Raw genomic sequence first — 19752 nt, 5'->3', positions numbered from 1 at the left:
CTTTGAATCATACCTGAACTAAAGTAGAAACTCAGTAAGTTTGCTGAATGTATGTGCACACATATGTATGGCTATGGCTTCTCACCAGGTAAGATGTGACTCATCATTCCACACACATTTATTGAGAATTTCCTACAAATAAGAGTTTGTACTAGATTTTGTGATGGAGACCAAAAAAAAAAAAAAAAACCCTACCTACAAGGAACTTCTAAGCTTAAGGGTGAGAGAGGTGAGGTGGCTGGGCACGGTGGCTCACGCCTGAAATTCCAGCACTTTGGGAGGCCAAGCCGGGCGGATCACGAGGTTAGGAGATCGAGACCATCCTGGCTAAGATGGTGAAACCCTATCTCTACTAAAAACATAAAAAATTAGCCAGGTGCGGTGGCAGGCACCTGTAGTCCCAGCTACTCGGGAGGCTGAGGCAGAAGAATGGCGTGAACCTGGGAGGCGGAGCTTGCAGTGAGCAGAGATAGCGCCACTGCAGTCCGGCCTGGGCGAAAGAGCCATACTCCGTCTCAAAAATAAAAAAGTGGGGGTGTGGGGAGGTGAGATAGGTATAGAAATCATCATAATATCATGTAGAAAATGTGAAAAGAAGAACAGAGAAGGGAGTTACGGGAGTTTCAAAGAGGGAAAGGCCACTTCCAGCTGGAGGGGATTAGACAAGACCGGATAATGTAAATTTTATGCTTGGTCTTGAAGGAGAAGTAATTTGTTGCGTTGCAAAAGCAGGAGAATGGGTATTGGCAAAGAAGGAAAGGCAATCCAGGTGAAAAGATGAAAGCAGAGAGGCAGAAAAGCACAGGACATATAAGAAATCGAAACTTGGCTGGAAATGCATAAAGGGGAATAAAGATAACTAAGGCTAGAAAGGCAGATTGAGCCAGACTGCAGGGGTTTTGAATGTGTCCTGATATACCACTCCAGGATATAGGGTCTTTATAAAATACCCAGTGCTTAACATATGGTGGGGCTTAATTAATGCTAAACAACAATCTCCTAGCAGAAACCTGTTCCCCACGTGCACAAAGGAAGCTGCCGTCCTTATGCACAGGCAATTACAAACATTCCAGATACTCGGTCCTGAACCCTGCAAGCACATCAAATGCTCATCATGAAAGGTCACCGAGCAAACAGCTCTGATCAAACCTGGCTTGGGCTGAATCAAATCGTCTAAATAAGATCCACTAGAGGTAGTGTCAGAAAGGTCAGAAACGACCCTATTTCACATCTTGAAGCATTTTTACCATGTGGAACACTTTAGAGGAAGAAGAGAAAGGAACGAGGGGGGAAAGAAACTCTCCAGAAATAATAGAATCCCAAGTAATTCAATGTTAAGTGATCACAAAGTAAGCTGGGGATTTATTTTGGCCCCCACCTCCTTGCAGTGATCTGAAAAACAGTTGATTTCAAAGAAGGTCATGCCACAATTAAAAACAGAGTTTCCCTCCTCTTTCCTCACCTCCCCTGTGTGCCCCCACCATGTACCTTTGTTGAGTTCACTTGAAATGTTCCATGATGAGGTAGGCACTAATTCAGCACTGACTGACAGCTCTGTTTCTGAAAAGAAAAAGAAGGGAAGGGAGAAAGACAAGGACAATATTAAATATAGTAACTTATGGGCTGTTCGAAGCATTACAGGAGATTTCCAAAGGACCTGCCTTTGGAGAGAGACCACGGCAATCCCATAGCTTATTAGACTGGAATGGAGGTTCTAGCTGCCAGTAGAGGTGCCTGCATTTTAGATGCCATCCAAATGAACAATCTATGGACCAGATTTGAAGATTTTTACTTCAAAACACTGGCTTGAAAATTAAAATGTAAAATATTACATTAACCCTCTCAACATCACTTACCATCAGAGAAATGCAAATCAAAACCACAATGAGATGCCATCTCATACCAGTCAGAATGGCTATTTTTAAAAAGTCAGGCCGGGCGCAGTGGTTCATGCCTGTAAACCCAGCACTTTGAGAGGCTGAGGCAGGTGGATCACAAGGTCAGGAGTTCGAGACCAGCCTGACCAACATGGTGAAACCCCGTCTCTACTAAAAGTACAAAAATTAGCCCTGCATGGTGGCATTTGCCTGTCATCCCAGCTACTCAGGAGGCTGAGGCAGAAGAATTGCTGGAACCCGGGAGGTGGAGGTTGTAGTGAGCTGAGAAGGTGCCACTGCAATCCAGCCTGGCTGACAGAGCAAGACTCCATCTCAAAAAACAAAAAACAAAACAAAACAAAAGTCCAAAAATAACAGATGCTGGCAAGGATGCAGAGAAAACGGAATGCTAATACACTGTTGGGGGAATGTAAATTAGTTCCGCCACTGTGGAAAGCAGTTTGGAGATTTCTCAATGAGCTAAAAATAGAACTAACATTCAACCCAGCAATCACATTACAAGGTATATACCCAAAGGAAAATAAATTATTCTACCAAAAACATACCTGCACTCGTCTGTTCATCACAGCATTATTCATAATACCAAAGACATGGAATCAACCTAGGTGCCCATCAACAGGGGACTGGATAAAGAGAATGTGGTACATATATGCCATGGAATACTATGTAGCCATAAAAATAATGAAATCATGTCCTTTGTAGCAGCATGGATGCAGATGGAGGCCATTAGCCTAAGCTAATTAACACAGAAGCATAAAACCAAATATCATGTGTTCTCACTTATAAGTGGGAGCAAAATCTTGGGTACCATGGATATAAAGATAGGAACAATAGGCACTGGAATTACAAAAGGATAGAGGGAGTGGGGCAAGGGTTGGAAAACTACCTATTGGGTAGTATGTTCACTATCTGGGTGACGGGATCAGTGGAAGCCCAAACCTCAAGATCATGCAATATAATCTTGTAACAAGCCTGCACATGTACCCTCTGAATCTAAAATAGAAATGAAACTTGCAAAAAAAAAAAAAAAAAAGAACAAGGGCAAAATACACCTTGCCCCTAAAATACTGCATTAACAAGAAAACAAATCTGCAGAAATGACCACACATAATCAAACATAAACTCCTTTTCTTGTTGAAAGACCAGTCTTAGACTAATAAATTTAATAGCCTTCTTATGGAAGAACAACATTGCTCCTGTAACTAACTTCACGGGTCGTGTTTGGAATTGGTAGCATTTCTGTGAACACAGAAATTCATTTCTCTACATTGGAACTTTAGGTCAAGACAAATGATAGCTAAGTATTTGAATATAGAGAATCATTTGCGGTAAATAACTTAAAAGATAATTTTCAAAGCCATCATGAATTAAAGCAAACACACAAATTAATAATCTAAAGGACATAATACACTATGAAGTACTTACGGACTGTTAGAAGTACTTACCAGCTGTTAAAACTCTTACATAATAGACTGTAATATACAAATAATGTTTGTTGTTCTTTTTTTTGTGTGTGAAAATTTAAGCTATGCTATTAATATATTGTAATGGGGTTATACTAACTTTCCCTTAGGCTATGTCTACACACACACACACGCACACACACACACACTCTCAGAACATTATTAGAGAATATTAGGACTGGACAGGACCTTGGAGGACCCAGGGTCATTAGATATAAGGCATACAAGTTGTCAATCCCTCCCGCTTCAATCCAGTGTAGGCATCTTTAATCAATCATGGCTCTGTTCGCCTGTTAAGCCTGGGATCTGTCATAGAGTGCTTTAAGCACAGTGCTCTAGGTAGCCACTAAAAATGGATCTGAGACAGAATGCAGGATGAACTTTATTAAGTGGAAGAATTGCAATTCAAACCCAGGTCTCTTTGACTCTAGCACTCCACACCTTCTGGCAGCCCATGCTGACAAGTAGTCAAGCCTGTGAAACCTGGCTTTTTTTTTTCACCTTACCTCTGGCCTCACCTTTTCACAGAGATAAGCACATTTTTTGTATTTCCATATTTACTGATGGTGACTGTCTGCCAAATGGCCACATGTCATCGTCACTGACTAAGCTTGAACAAGAACAGGATGTTGACCCACTGAGACCTTGCAAAGGTGTACTTCTAGTTTATCTCCCTGCCACAGCAGAGACAAAAGGATTGTTTGGTTTGTGCAGACCTCCTTGGCTTACCTCTTTCCCAGTCCTAGAAGCACGTGGGAAAGAAGTAGATGAACCACACATACCCTTCCCACCTACAATGGCCCTGGTTTCCGCCAACGTCCTGAGCCAAAAATAGCATAGACTCTTTTAAGGAGACCAGAAGTCAGATAGGCAGTATGGCAGGGATCTTAATTCCAAAATATGAAAACAAAAAGAAATTTTTACCCAAGTAGGAGAAATGCTTAATACAAAGCCACAATGGAAAGCAGTGCTTCTGTTATCAACCCCTTGTTTGGGGAATGGGTATTTCGTGCAGGTGATTTCCCCAGGAAGAGCTAATTGTCTACATTTCAGGGCCTTCCACATATGACTCCAACCCCAGCTCCACTCTGAGCCCCATGCTGCTGCCACCCACTTTGGCTCTTTCAATAATGACAGCCCTTGTTTGCAGTATTATGGACTGCTGTGGTTCACCTATGAAAAGGCTCATCAAAGACTCCAACACCCAGACTTCAGGGAGCTTGGGAATAGAAGGTTGGCAGCCAAGGTGGCATTTCAGGGAAGGAAGCATAGGTTGGAAAGTGGTGGGATTAAGAGGAACCTTGACAGCATTTACATGCAATATTTTCATAGCTTCATCTTACTGCTGCTCATGGTGAAACTGCCAGAAATCTAGGTTTCATTTTACAGTGTTAATTTTATAGACAGTTAGCTATATGTCACTTGGTTTTTCCAAGCTGAGTTGAATTGCTGATTGAATATAATTTGGGACCGATGACAAATGAATAGATTCTTGGCACCGCTAACAGTGAAATTGTTCCCCACGTGTCCCTGGACACTAATTACCACTCAGTTCTTGGGCTGTAGCAAAGATAATTTCAGTTCACAAGATCATTAAGTGATTGTGCTGATTCTGGGGAATTTTGTTTGCTGCCTCAAGATCCATTCCTTTAGATAACCACGTGTTCAGCTTCTCAGATAAAATGATAATAAAAACAGATAAAATAGTTTAAAATAGGAATAACTTCCCTGAAAAATATTATCTTCCAAGGCCATATTTTTTAAAAATAAAGGCTGATTATTTTATATAGAAAGTTGAATATTAACAATCTCCCCTCACAAAGTGATGTTTAATAAGCTTTTTTTCTTCACTGAAAGGAAAACTGAAGTTTGAGAAAAATCAAGCACATGTCAGCTTGAACTCCATCAATTCCATGGCCACCAGTGGCTTCAGAGAGACATGGCTGCAAGTTTTGGCCCTGTAGGAACCTCACTGATGGATTCCTATTCGCCTCACCATTGGCAAAAGCATGAGACATTTCCAAGTATATTTACCACCAGCCTGGCAGCCTCTCTTCACCAAAAGCATCATGGAAATAGCAAATGTGTATGTGCCATTTAGAAGACAGTAGAATATTTAATGGAAATATACACCTAGATCTTAATACTACTGTCTGACACTTATTAATTTTGTGATCATGAGAAAGTTACTGAACATCATTTAACTTCTATTTTCTCATCCATAAAATGGGAGCAATAAAAGCCATCTCAAAGGACTGAGGTAATGATTAAATAAAGGACCAAAAGGCTCCGGTACAGTGTCCAGCATAGAGACTCCAGGGCTTTCATACCTCTCCTTTGTCTAGTAAGGCAGATAGTGGCCATCCTTTGCATGGATGTACTTGGTTAACTAATAAGTCACTGTCTGTATTTGAAACAACACATTTACCATGCTCTTAGAAAGACACTGCATTTCACATGCCTCACTAATCCAAGCCAATCTTTTCATTTCATGAGGTTTTCCTGAATTGGTCACCAGTTCTCTAAGAACATAAGTGTTTTTATATGGTTTTATCCAATTTGAGCAAACCAAGCATGTTTTAGAAAACTCCAGCCCTTATCTTTCTCGACCTCTTTTAGGAGGGCAAACCTCAAAAGCTATTCTCCTCCCGATTTGATCAATAGGAGCTATTATCTTTGCAGTTTCTCGGAGGATTGACTTTTTGGCACTGATTCTGCAAACCATAAGGTTTTGGTATTTAAGCCTCAACAGTGGGAGTGTTATTTGGAAGGAAGGAAAAAATAAGCCTTGAATCCTCCTCATTGATAAAAGCCTGTGCTCTCTGAAAGGATTACTGGTTCATCTCAGCAGTTGGCAGGTAGAGACCCAACGTTCACAGGATGTGGAAGCCCTTCCAAGAAGCTCCCAGCCATGCCACATCCTGTATCCCCCATTCAGTGATGCGTGAGGTTACACAGGCATGCGCAAACTCACAAAACCAGCGGCCAGTCCAGTAGCTGCAAAGGCTGAATGCAAGAGAAGCAAGTGGCTACCCCAGTGCCTTTCTTGACCACTCACTGAATCTTAGAATGTTATAACTGGGTGGGCCCTCAAGGCCCAGGACATATTTATCAAATTATATTCTTTGGAGCCACAGGATTTTTTGGAGCTATTTATACAGGAACATAAGAGGATCTGGGGTTCCAGAGGACAAGAATACAGGCTCTAGATCCTCCTTCAAAAGGAACAACTCTACTTTTATCTATTTTATATATTGTTGTGTTCACAGGTACTGTGGAAAATGCTCCAATGTTTTAAATTTTTAAAAAACATTATGTCATACAATCTCCTCATTTTTCAGATGAAGCAAGTGAGGCCCCTGGTAGGGAAGTGGCTTTGCCAAAATCACAGAAGTTCTAAGATAGAGCCAGACTTTAGAGGCTCAAAAGGAAATACGTGCTGACTTCTCACTGAGCTGCATGTTCTGCTGTGTATAGCCATAAGATGTGGTATGTATCCTCAGAGGCCAACTTTTGAGAGACACTCAAGGAATTTCCAAGCAGCCAGGGTCAGTCACATAGAAGGGGCACACTTTCTTCCTATGCAAAAGAAGGCCTCCACGTGTGATCATTTGGAGGGTGGCGGGAAAAGAATCAAAGATGCTGATGGCTTTGAGACTGTTGGTTCTCAGTGTTACTTTAGACGTTGTTTGGTGAAGGCTGTTAGCCCTGTTTCTTTCCTCTCCATAGTGCCTCAGTGGAGAAGCCCATAGCCAGTTAAATTGCCTTAACCAAAGGCGCCTATTGGAAAAGTAAGAGTCTGCTGTAACTTAAAAGGACAGGCAGGCTACATTCCCCAGTAGTGCAAGGAGGTCAGTCAGCCTGAGCCATGCTCTAGCCCTACGCTCACAATTGCCCCACATCTGGGGTCCTAAAGGAGGGGGCCTCTCCACGCTAGGGATTCAGCTGACTTACTGAGGAGAGAGAAAATTTGGAGTTTTCTTCATTCTTTACGGGATAGTCAGGACTGGAAGGTACCATGCTCAATGTCTACAAGGATCTTCTAGTCCTCAGTGACCTCAAATTTGGATTTCTGATGTAATCTCTAAATAAAATTATCAATATAATCTCAAAGAAAGAAGATGGCACAATCCTGCAACCTTAAACCCCTGCTCAATTACAGTCACATTACCTATATTGCAGTATGAAATCATTTTTTAACCATGTAATTACTTTGTAATCAGCATAATTATTATATATGTGATGAATCCACTACTTTGTTGAAGAAAAATTCATAATATAGCAACATTTGTGCTATTATTTGTATTTTTATATGGTGAGATCTGCAGGAAAAAAAAAGAAAAAAAAAGGAAGGAAAAGGTGCCTAGGTTTTGTCAAAGTCCAAAAGACTCTGCTTGTGCTCAGAGATCTTCTCAACCTTCAACAGTCTAAAAGGTAGGTACCTTTATTACCTTCATTTCATGATTGATGAACCTGAGGCAGAGATATGAAGGCAGCTGCCCTATCAGCTTGTCGGGGTAGGGAGGGGGATCATCATCAAATCCAGGAAGACTGAGAGCAGAGTCAGAGTATCTTCAACTGTGCCATATGGGGGATGGGGGAAGGAGCTGAAAGACATAACCACTTGCTCCCTGGCTTAAACCCCCTTCAGCCCCAGAGGTCCCCTGTGGAACTCTAAGCTCTGCAGTACGTAGCTGGAAAACCAATACCAGAAGGCAAGCTCCTCAACAATCAATGCTTGTTTCACCAATTCTAAAACCCCCAAAGGATGGCAGAGCACATAAAGGGAGGAGATGAAATATTTCTTGAATTACAATTAAATGCCTTTTTAATTTTCTCTTTGGAGATACTGTTCTCCTTTCTAAATCTGTTAAATTCATCTTATAGATCACATGCAGTTCTTGTATGTAATGAAACTATGCTACAAAAAGCACCACAATGACACACATCTTTAAAGTGAATAAAAATAGTCTGTATTCTTGAAAACTATCTCACTTTAAAACTATCATACTTGGGCTCTCTTCCACAGAACTATAGAGATTCACTCGTTCATTCATTATATATGCATATGTATTGGCACTTTCTATGTGTAAGAACTCGGATGAAAAAGCTCGAACCAAGCCAGGCGCGATGGCTCACGCCTGTAATCCCAGCACCTTAGGAGGCTAGGATCACGAGGTCAAGAGATCAAGATCATCCTGGCCAACATGGTGAAACCCCGTCTCTACGAAAAATACAAAAATGAGCTGGGTGTGGTGGCACATGCCTGTAATCCCAGCTACTCCAGAGGCTGAAGCAGAAGAATTGCTTGAACCAGGGAGTCAGAGGTTGCAGTGAGCCAAGATCGTGCCACTGCACTCCAGCCTGGTGACAGAGCAGGACTCCGTCTCAAAAAAAAAAAAAAAAAAAAAAAAAAGGTTGAACTGGTCCCTAACACCTTCTAAAACCTTACAGTCTGGTGGGAGATGAGTACATGACCACAAACAGGCAATTATAAACAGTGTGATGGGGTTACCAATAAGACCTGACAGAAACAGCCTCCCCGTCCCCTAGCCACCCCCCTACCACAACGAGGCTAAAAACATGAAGAGTACTGAATAAAATGTCACAAGGAAATATATGATGCATAGCTGAGATGGAAAGAAAAGGAAATTCTTGGTGCCAAAAAGGATAACAGAAAGTGGAAGCCGATGCTGAAGGTGCCTATGAATATGGGCCCTCAGGTCTAGGGGCTGCAGTTTTAATGTTCATTTAATAATCCAAGATGTAGCCCTAGGCCAGAGCGAAATCTGAGCTTCCTGCCTAAAGCCTTTACTAGAGCCTGGGAGATTGGCCTTACCTGTGGGAAGGGCCTGGAAATACTTCTCCTAACAGTCCAAAGAAGCTGCTAGGACTCTTGAAAGTCCACTCAGGACTTGGGTGGGGTTGGGGGAAACGTCTCCATAAGACGTCAAAAGGCTGTGTAAAGACCACAGAGATTCTGCATACCCTTCACCCAGTTTCTCCCAATAGTTAACAGCTCACAGAATTATGGTATAATGTCAAAGCTAGGAATTTGACATTGTTAAAATATGTGTATATAGTTCTGCCATTTCATTGCAAGTGTAGATTCGAGTAACCACTACCACAGTCAAGATAAAACAACTTTGTCACCACAAAGATTTCCCGCATGCAACCCCTTTGCAGTCCTACCCATCCCCCTCCTCCCAACCATTCCTGACACTGGCAACCACTAATCTGTTCTCCATTGCTGTAATTTTGTTGTTTCAGGAATGTTGTATAAACAGACTCATTTAGTATGTGACCTTTTAAAAACTGGCTTCTTTCACTCAGCATAATGCCCTTAAGATTCATCTACTTTGTTGCATGTATCAATCATTTGTTTGTTCTTATTGCTGTGTGGTATGGACATGCCACACTTTGTTTAACCATTCGCTGCAAACATTTGGTGGTTTCCATTTTCTGGCTGTTACAAATAAAGCTGTCATCAACCCATGCATAGACTTCCATGCTAAATTATTTATTCCTGTAAAAAGGAAACTGCATTTAGAAGGAAGGAGTTGTATGTAAGAAGCAATAATAAGCAAATACACTGGGAAATGTGTTTAATTTTTTAAATAAGGCTTGGCTCTAAAAGTAAATATGTGATAAGAGCTACAACAGAGGTAGGCACAGGGTTCTAAGACATCACTTAGGAAGAGTACATATTCCCGTTTGGGGAGGAGGAATCCCAAAGGACAGGAGGGTGGTCCTTTGAAAGATTGTTCTGGGTTAAGAGGACACGTAGGTATTAGAAAGACCATGGCACATTGGAGGAAGCGCAAATAATTCAATAATGGTCTCACTCCACCACACAGCCAAGGCAACTTTTTCCAATCCAGGGCCTTCTAGTTCTTTTGTTGTTATTTGCTTGTTTGTTTGTTAAAGACAAGAAACATCCCAACTAGTTACTAAGGAGGCAGGATCTCCTCAGGGATAGTGGAAAGTCCTAAAGGAAATTTCAAAATGGTTCATATCTTGCTCTTCCGCAAGGAGAAGTTCAAATGAGTGAACCCAAAGTTAACACTCCCTCATTCATCCATGGTGCCACTGGGGATTCAATGGATGCTTAGTACAATAAAAGAATTGGTTTATTTCTGGCCTCAGAAGAAGCTGGCAAAGACAGAGTATAAAAGGGAGGAAGCATACTGAAGAATGGTTCCCTCAGAAACTGGTCTCAGCTCCCTACAGAGGTTCCATTTCCTTTCCTTTCAGTAGCTGTGGACACCTCAGGTTTCTAATGACATCAACAAACGTTATTCTTTTTTTTCCTATTTCCACGTGAATGCTATTCCTTATACACGCTTCCCCTGAAAAGTGCCTCCAGGCAATTTTTTTTTTCTTATTCATCCTTCTGTGTCATCTGTCTTTGTCTTATGGAGTTTGCCATTTCATTTTCCCCTTTGTATGGCCCACGTACATTTTCATTTCATATTCTATAATCCATTTTATAATAAAAGTCTATTACCTACTAATTGCCTCTGGCCAATTCGAAGTCACATGCCACTCAAAAGAAACAACGGACACAAGGAAAATGCTTTCACAGCTGCAATTCCATGACAGCCTGAGAGTTTGTTCTTGACTCTTGAAAAACAAAGGAAGTCTTGGTTAAGTCCTATACACAATGGGAATGAAGTTATACTGGGTGTTTCCTAAAGCCATAGTGTATTAGCAAACAGTTTGGAAAACTATATGGCCACAAGGAGCTACACAACTCCTTATGTTCATTTGGAGTTTAATGATATTAAATTCATTCGTTTGTTCATTGATTTATCCATCCATCCATCCATCCATCCACCAATCTAACAAATATTTATTGAGCACCTATTCCATTCCAGATTACCTAAGTGCTAGTCAGGTGCTGGGATATAATGGTGAACAAAATCGAGACAGTTTTTTACTTCATGGAGCTTATTTTCTGGTAGAAACACAGAGAAGTAAACAAACACTTAAAGTATAGTATGACAAATGCCGTGATAGGGACCTGGGAAGGACAAAGGGCTTAGCACAGTCCTGGAGGATCTTGTCCTGACCAAAGATTTTGGTGATGAGCCTTACGTGGCTTATGGCAAACCAGATATTTAGATAGACATGGGATCCTGGATAATCTAATTTCCTCCTTTGAATAAAATAGAATTTTCCACCACAAGTAAACAGTGAGCTGAGACCTGGTGAGGATATCACCTCCCCAAGAAAGACTCCGATCTTCATAGAAAAGATGGTCTACAGTGGGTACATCTTCAACTGTGATAATCACATACCTGTCTTTGCCTGCAAACTTGGATACTCAAAGGAGCCTTCTATTGGAAACAGGGAATGCCTCCCTCAGTTTTAGTGATTTGGCCCTGGCCATATATACATCTGTATTTCTGTATTAGTCTGTTTTCATGCTGCTGATAAAGACATACCCGAGACTGGGAAGAAAAATAGGTTTAATGGACTCACAATTCCACATGACTGGGGAGGCCTCACAATTATGGAGGAAGGCAAAAGGTACTTCTTACATGGCGTTGGCAAGAGAAGCTGAGAGAGAACCAAAAGCGGAAATCCCTTATAAAACCATCAGCTTTCGTGAGACTTAGTCACTACCACAAGAACAATACAGTGGAAACCATCCCCACGATTCAGTTATCTCCCACTGGGTCCCTCAACACACAGGAATTATAAGAGTACAATTCAAGATGAGATTTGGGTGGGGACACAGAGTCAAACCATATCAACCTCCTAAATTGACTCTTCAATCAAAACTGAGTCTTTTTTGCTTTTATCTCCTTAGCAACATAAGTATCTGCTGGGAATGGAGGGTTAGCCTAACATACTTGTCTAAGACGTTCTAAACTTTCGGTTCCTTTTGTCTTTCTAATTTACACTTAGCCCCTGCAAAAGATAAAATAATTGTCCATTCAACGTGGTACTAGGTACAGGTTAAATTATTTCTGCTCCAACCTGTGTGATTAGAGACGAATGACAAAATAGAATATGTAAAACAGAATATGTTGATGCACAAATTCCATCTCCTCGAAAGATTATAACACTAATATCAATAAAAATATTTTTCATGTCAGGATCTCAAACAGAAGGATGCTTCTGATTCACACTATGCTCAAATCACAGCAAAACAACCATGTAATTTAACAGGAAAGAAAATAAACCTCCTAATTCAATGATATTCAGTTTACTATTAAAAAGATGAAAAAAAAAAAAAAAAAACCCTAGAATTACCCTAATTTTCTACTTTACAATTTTTCACTTAATTTTATGTTCCTTTGGGCACCAGTGAGTATGTTCTTCCTTTCATTCTTCTTAGAGAGTAACCTTCTTGAGAGGGAGGGTCACGTCTCATGCTTTCATTGTGTCCTGCCTGACTACTAAGTGATCCCGGAATAGGTTAGATGAGAGGCAGTTCAGCACAAGGATGAAAGATGTCAACTTTGTGTTGTTCAAACACAAATCCCAGCTCTGTTACACACCAGCTTAAAATTACTTCACACCTCTAAACCTCAGTTCCTCATTCATAAAATGGGCATAATAATAATGATCTTGCAGGACTGTTATGAGGCTTAACTAGGATAATACTTGGAGATGACTTCAGTATCCAGCAAATGGTAAACTTTTAGCAAAGTAGCAGCTCTCACAATTGGGTCAAGACTTTTTTTTAAAAAAAAAAAACTAATCATAGATACAGAAACTAACCATAGATACAGCCTGAAGGGTGTTTAATGCAGTGACTCCCAAACTCAGCTGGGGAGCATGTTAAAAAAATGCTGATTTTTGAACCCCTGTCTCTAAACTATTGAATCTCCCTAGGTGAGTCTTATATAACCTGCAGCCTAGAACTGATCCTCTGCAAATCACCAGGGTAGGGAAACCCAGATAATATGTCTGTAAAAATAACTGAAAAACACAAAAAGCTTTAAATGAACTGAGAACTTTAATGTAATTTAAGAGTTTAGGGGAAAGGGAGTTAGCCAACTAAAATGTTACTTTTCTTTTTATCATAAAATTTCAATATGGGCAGCAACCTCAACATTGAGACAGCTCAATGAATATTAACCAGCAACAAAACTGGTACCTCTTGAACGTCTTTCAAAGCCAAATATTTATGTCTAACTTGAAGGTTCTCTTAATTAGTTGACTACTGAATTAGACAACTATACTTTTACATAGAAAATTATTTTCCTGCAAAAAGCAGTGTAGTATTGTCTTAGCCATTCTCTATTTTACATAGGATTTCAATGGCTGTGATGTCAGTGGAGCCCTCCATTAAATGGGTAAATTGGGCAAGCCCTAAAAATGTGCAGCCATCCTACTCTAGGCATAGATGGGGAGAGAAACAAACCCCTTTTCAGCCCTGATTCTCAATCACTTAAAGCATTTACAAAGAGAAGCCCACTTTGGCTGCAGTTGAGAAAGCTATTAAGATTCCAAGCACCTTAGAGTAATACAAGTACCTTGTATTTAGGTAGCACTTTTCCTTTCAAGAAAGTCCGTACACAGAACAGACATTAGCTCATGACTCCACATGCAAAGGATCAAGGCCTGAGATAATCATACCCTGGGTTGGACTTGAAGAAACCCAGACTCGGGCAGAGAACTTGCCTAAGGTCCCCTGACATGTCACCAACTGCCAGAACATAGCCATGATCTCTCCTCAGCCAATCCTGGCTCCATTCAGGCTCTCTACTGCACTGCTGGTAAAGTCCCTTTCCCAGTTTTTGTTTTTGTCTAACCCCCTCTAGCACACTGTTAATTCAATTATTTCAAAGCTCCAAACTGTGAGGCGTGAAAGAGGGAAAAAAAGAACTATTTTCAGAAAAGTATATTGAAAGCATAATTTGTACCTTCTGGCTGTCCCTGGAAATCAAGTATTTAAGTTAATGGGATTGAGGGACTCCTGGATTAGTGGAAATTATCTCAATCAGAGAGGTAAATTTAGGAGGATTACTACTATCCTGCAAGATAGTAAGATGGTTTTGCTCCAGCCATATTAGCTTGAGCGTGTAGCATCTGGATGGCTGGCAATGTTCAAATACTTAATTCGCCTAAAATTGTACCAGTTTAAAATGTTTCGCCCGTCTGGACTGGGTTTCCTGCACCATGTCATTACTGATAGCCTGGGGAGATCAAGAATTAAAGTTAAATTGAGGAAAATGTTAGCAGAGCATAAGTTGGGACCAGAGTCTCTTCCCAGAGCCTCTTAGTTTAATTTATCCCTCTTCTGAAACCCCACGGTATTTTATCTGTTCCACTCTTAAGAGACTTTGCACTTTGTAATGTGACCTACAATTTCTTTGGGGGCACATCTTTTTAATAAGATTGTATGCTTCTTGAGGCTGGGGATGAGATTTTACTTTCTTCTACATTACTAACAGTATCAATGTTGCACCGAACTCATAGTAGGTATTCAATAGACGTTTTCTGAATGCATAGGTGATATGATAGCTGCATGCTCCCTGTGTCATCACATTTATTCCTATAAGGTAGTGTAGTAGACTGTAAAATGCCCACAATTCATTCCTCCCTGTAACCACATCTTTTTGTATCTCCTCCAATGAAGAGATGGAGTATATTTCTGTACCATTGAATCTAGACTTGCTTTGGCTAATACGATGTGCCGAGATCACCTTGGCTCAGTCCAGATCAGAGCACTGCCTAACTAATCTTTTTTGATAATAGCTATAATGACAAATAATAGCTCATTTATTCTTGAGCTAAATAAATGCTCATTGTTTTAAGACACTGCATTTTGGGGTAATTTGCTATACAGAATTATTTGTGGGTAATACATGTCCATTTACAGATGAGAACTCTAAGGCTCAATGAGGTTAAGAACTCATCTAAAGCCATAGATTAACAAAGCCAGGATTTGAAATCCAGTCTTCCTGATTGCAAAGCCCATAGTCTTCCACTAAATAAACTGACCAGACTTCAAAAATCCTTATGCATTCAGAAATAAGCTTGAGAAACTAAAGGCAAAAGACAAATGGAGTGAGGAACTTACTTTCATTGCTGTGAAGCGCTACGGAGAACTGCCTGCTAGAGTGAGTCATCTTAGTCTGACAGGGTCCTGTGTTGGCAGCTCATTTAATTAAAGTTGAGAGAGGCAAAAGTACAGGAGGTCTCTTTCAAACAATGATCTGGGAAGAATGATATTCTCACATCCAAAAGTACAGAGTTCAGCTAATAACAACTGCTATTGAAGCTTGGTGATTCAAGTCATTCCCTAATCCAATACGTATTTTTTCATTCTCTTATTAGAAAAAAAATAATTTTCCATGTAATTAATTTTGCAACTCCTTTTCATTAGCCATCAATCTGCCAAGACTGTTTTGGCTTTTAGATCTGATGGAAACAGTTCGACTTGGTTGCCAGGTGTCGATATCTACATCCAAAATGAAATGGCGTTCCACCTGCAGCTTTTACAAACAACCTAGGCATGGGAACTTTCACAAAAATGCAAGACCATCCTTTGGATTTGCCAAAGATCTGCTCATATGTGGAAAGGGAGGGCTCTCCCTCCTCCCAGAGCTATCAGCATTTCAAGAGGCCTTTCCAGTCAACTGCAATGAACAGGAACGACCAAAGCTACTGTGCACTTGATGGATGAGGCATCCTGTCTGCTCCTGTGTATCCTCTTCTGAGATGGGCAACTTGATCTCTGGCTGCTAAGAGGATGTTCAGAGGTGGTGTATACTTTTCCCATATGGAATGTGGTCATCCATTTTCAGTCAGGGATGACCGAGGTATTTGGGGGAATTTGCTGTGACTGGTGGAAGCACTTGGGAGAGAGAAGCAATGCGATGAGTTTCATTTTACTACCTCTCCCTTGAGTTCATAGCTCTCCCACACTGTGAGCTATTCCACTAGGAGGACCCCTCTTCTTTGGGCCTTTCCCCACAAGCCTTCTCCATTGTCTCCATTTTTTCTGACCTGCTGCTTCAAGGTCCTTGTAGTGTAAAGACCTTTTCAAAGTTTGACACAAAATCGAAAAGCCTTTAAAAAGGTAATAAATTTGACCATATTAACCATCTATGCTTCATGTTCCATTATTATAAGCTAAGCACGTGAGAATTATTGATATCCTACTGCTCAAAGTCCCCGCCAAGGTCTGACTGCAAAAATTCAAAATATTGCCACTTAGGCATAAATGGGTTATTAATATCAAAAGACATATGTCAAACTAGGGAGACAAAATTATTGCAGCTCAAAAGGCAAAGGTCTACAATATAGTAAGCAAAATTTCCTACCAATCAGTAAGAAAAAGAATCCAAGGAGGAAATAGATAAGTGGACAAAGGATATGAGTGCACAATTTACAGATACGGAAATATAAGTAGTCTTTAAACATATGAAACGTGATAACGTCACTGATAATATAAAAATGTTATTTAAAACTTCAATGAGATGTTATTTCTCCCCAATCAGATTGGAAATATGAAGAGTTTGATAACTCACTATATTGAAAGGGATATGAACAGTCAGGAACCCTTATATCAAAAGCAGCACAAATTGGTACAACTTGACAATATCTATGAAAATTTAAAATGTTAATAACTGTGTGAACACCAATTCCACTTCTAGGAATTTAATCTGACAGGTGCCCTCAAACATATATGGAATGATATTGTTAAAACATTTTCATGGCAGTATTGTCTATAATATAAAAAGATTGGAAACAACCTATTTGTCCAGCAATAGCAGACTACCTAAATGAATTATGGCTATTCAAAATTCACAATGAAATACAATGCAGCTGTTATAAAACACAAGGAAACTGTACACACTGTATTTGGAACAATCACCAAAATAAATCATTAGGTTTAAAAATAAAAGCAAAGTACTCATAGTGTGTATACCACAATATAATTTATGCAAAAACAAAAATGTGCTTGTGTGTTCTTATACACAGATATACATGGAATGTATAATATGAATTATGTATGCTGTGTATGCATATTCTTACATGTATAAATATACATCTTTATAAAATATCTATAAAAGAGATGCCCCAAAATTGGGAACAGTGTTTACACCAGAAAAGGGGAACTGGTGGTTGCAAGTCAGGGGCAAGAAGGATGTTTTACTGTACATCCTTTTGCACTCTTAAAATTTTATACCACGTGCAAAATGGAAGAATTTTTATTAAAAAGAGTTCAGTTCTCAAAGATTCCTCTTTCAAATGACAAGTGTTTCTTATGAGGTATGCCGGGGTTTTATGGAACTCCACAGAAAGAGCACCTCATAAGAGCAGGTAGGAGGGTAACAAATGAACATCTAAGGTTGCCAAGGGATACTGACCTTTGAGTTGAGTTTTAAGGATGAGTAGACATTAGCTACGTAGACAAAAGGTTTTTCTGCCCCAGGGAGCCATATTAATTTGGGGAACTATAAACAGTCCCTTAGGTATCACTGCATGTCCATATTTGTATATTTTGAATACTGATCTTTATATCCTTCATGTTGGGCACTTACTAGGTATCTAATATTTGCTGACTTTGACTGGCAGGCAGAAAAAGACCTGAGTTAAGAGATGCAGAATCTACCCCTAATGGCTCACAAATTCATAAAGGGTAGTTGTGACGGTAATGAGCAGGAAGAAGAGGCAGGAAGAGGAGGAGGAGAACTTCAGCAAAGTCTACACTCGTTAGCAGAGCAGTCATACTAACAACATGTTATCTATCCATGATAGTTTGCAAAGAACATTTATACATTTTCACAAACATTTGCTGATGTGTTATTATCTCCATTTTAGTGATGACAAAACCAAGGATTAGAGGGTGATGTGCCAAATGTCACTCCTAAAAAGACGCCAAATTAAATTTGAACCAATAGTTCTTCCCCTGTTCATCAGTGGCTTCTGTTTAAACTACCAGTAACCCAAGCCTTTTACTACAATGTGTCTATACAGTCCATCTCTTTAAACACAAATACCCTGAGCAGAAGTCTGCATTAAATAATTAACCTGGCCTGACACAGTGGCTCACACCTGTAATCACAGCACTTTGAGAGGCCTAGGCGGGCAGATCACGAGGTCAGGAGTTCAAGACCATCCTGGCAACAAGGTGAAACTCCATCTCTACTAAAAATACAAAAATTAACTGGGCGTGGTGGCATGCACCTGTAATCCCAGCTACTCGGGAGGCTGAGGCAGGAGAATCGTTTGAACCAGGGAGTCGGAGGTTGCAGTGAGCCAAGATTGCACCACTGCACTCCAGCCTGGCGACAGAGCAAGACTCTGTCTCAAATAAATAAGTAAATGAATAAATAAATAAAATAATAATAATTAACCTATTCCACAGATATTTGTTCCATTCTCTGCTATTTAATGTATCACACAGCACTAACAGACTCTGACATATACAAGGGTTGTGGGTTGTTTTTAAGTTCATAAAATAGAAACACGTATCAAAAGAAATTCTTCCCAAAAGTTACAGTGTTAAAATATAAGGTCAGGGATTTTGGTCACACTAGACAGACACTACTACAGGTGCTTACGTTCTCCTTTCCTATCGTCACATCATGTTCTCCGCACTGAATCATGAAATGTGAGTGGTAGAGTTAGCCAAGCGAGACAGGTGACAGAAAAGAGAAGGGTCATTGCATTTCATGACAACCATATTAGTGATGGTATACTGGCTTCTACAACACCCTTAAAGGTTAATAGCTACCTTCTTTGTGCAAAGACACCTCGAGGCCTTACTTTCTTCTCCTTAAAGAAACTCAACAGCATTAACTCCTGATGTTTTCCAACTTCCCCAGGTGGCAGATCACAAACAATTAATGTAAGAAGAGTGAAGTCTGCCACACAGATAAACCAAACACAGCCCACGTTAGACCTGGAAGACAATGGGCCCATATGGGTGAAGAAGACCTGCCTCTTTCTGTCTTTCCCTGGAAATTGGTTATTTTTCTATATCACCAAGTAATGCCTTTGTTGGGGCCTCACCAGCCAGTGTGACATCATTCCAAATGCATATATGGCAAACAGGCAAACTAAGAAGGGACCACTTTGCCTTGACTTTGCAAAATAAGATCTACATATCAGCAATCTGGCAACCCCCAAATATCTGAAAAATGGCTGTGATCTATAATATTTTTACAGCTTGTCATGTTCTGAGTGGTTAATATAGAAGTCACAAAACTTAAAGCTCATGCATGTGCATCGTAAGTAAATCTACCAGTCTTTTACTAAAGATAGGGCTTTTAGGCTGGGCGCAGTGGCTCAGTCTGTAATCCTAGAACTTTGGGAAGGCCAAGTCAGGAGGATCTTTTGGGGCCAGGAGTTCAAGACCAGCTTAGACAGCATAGTAAGACCCTGACTCTGCAAAAAAGCAAACAAAACAAAACAAAACA

The 19752-nt window shown here is 40.2% G+C and overlaps 1 protein-coding gene across 2 annotated transcripts in view; it reads right to left on the bottom strand.

Annotated features, from left to right (window-relative positions):
• The window catches only part of ROR1 (receptor tyrosine kinase like orphan receptor 1), a 409576-nt gene that overhangs the window by 171896 nt on the left and 217928 nt on the right, over nt 1–19752 (bottom strand). For both annotated transcript variants that reach the window (XM_017962122.3, XM_017962125.3), the window contains exon 2: nt 1489–1560. In XM_017962122.3, the coding sequence (XP_017817611.1) occupies nt 1489–1560 (72 nt within the window). The remainder of the gene's footprint in view (nt 1–1488; nt 1561–19752) is intronic.

Source organism: Papio anubis, chromosome 1, assembly GCF_008728515.1.
Source record: "Papio anubis isolate 15944 chromosome 1, Panubis1.0, whole genome shotgun sequence".
Classification (NCBI taxonomy): domain Eukaryota; kingdom Metazoa; phylum Chordata; class Mammalia; order Primates; family Cercopithecidae; genus Papio; species Papio anubis.
Note: the sequence above shows the minus strand (reverse complement) of the source record. Positions and strands in the feature narration are given on the sequence as shown.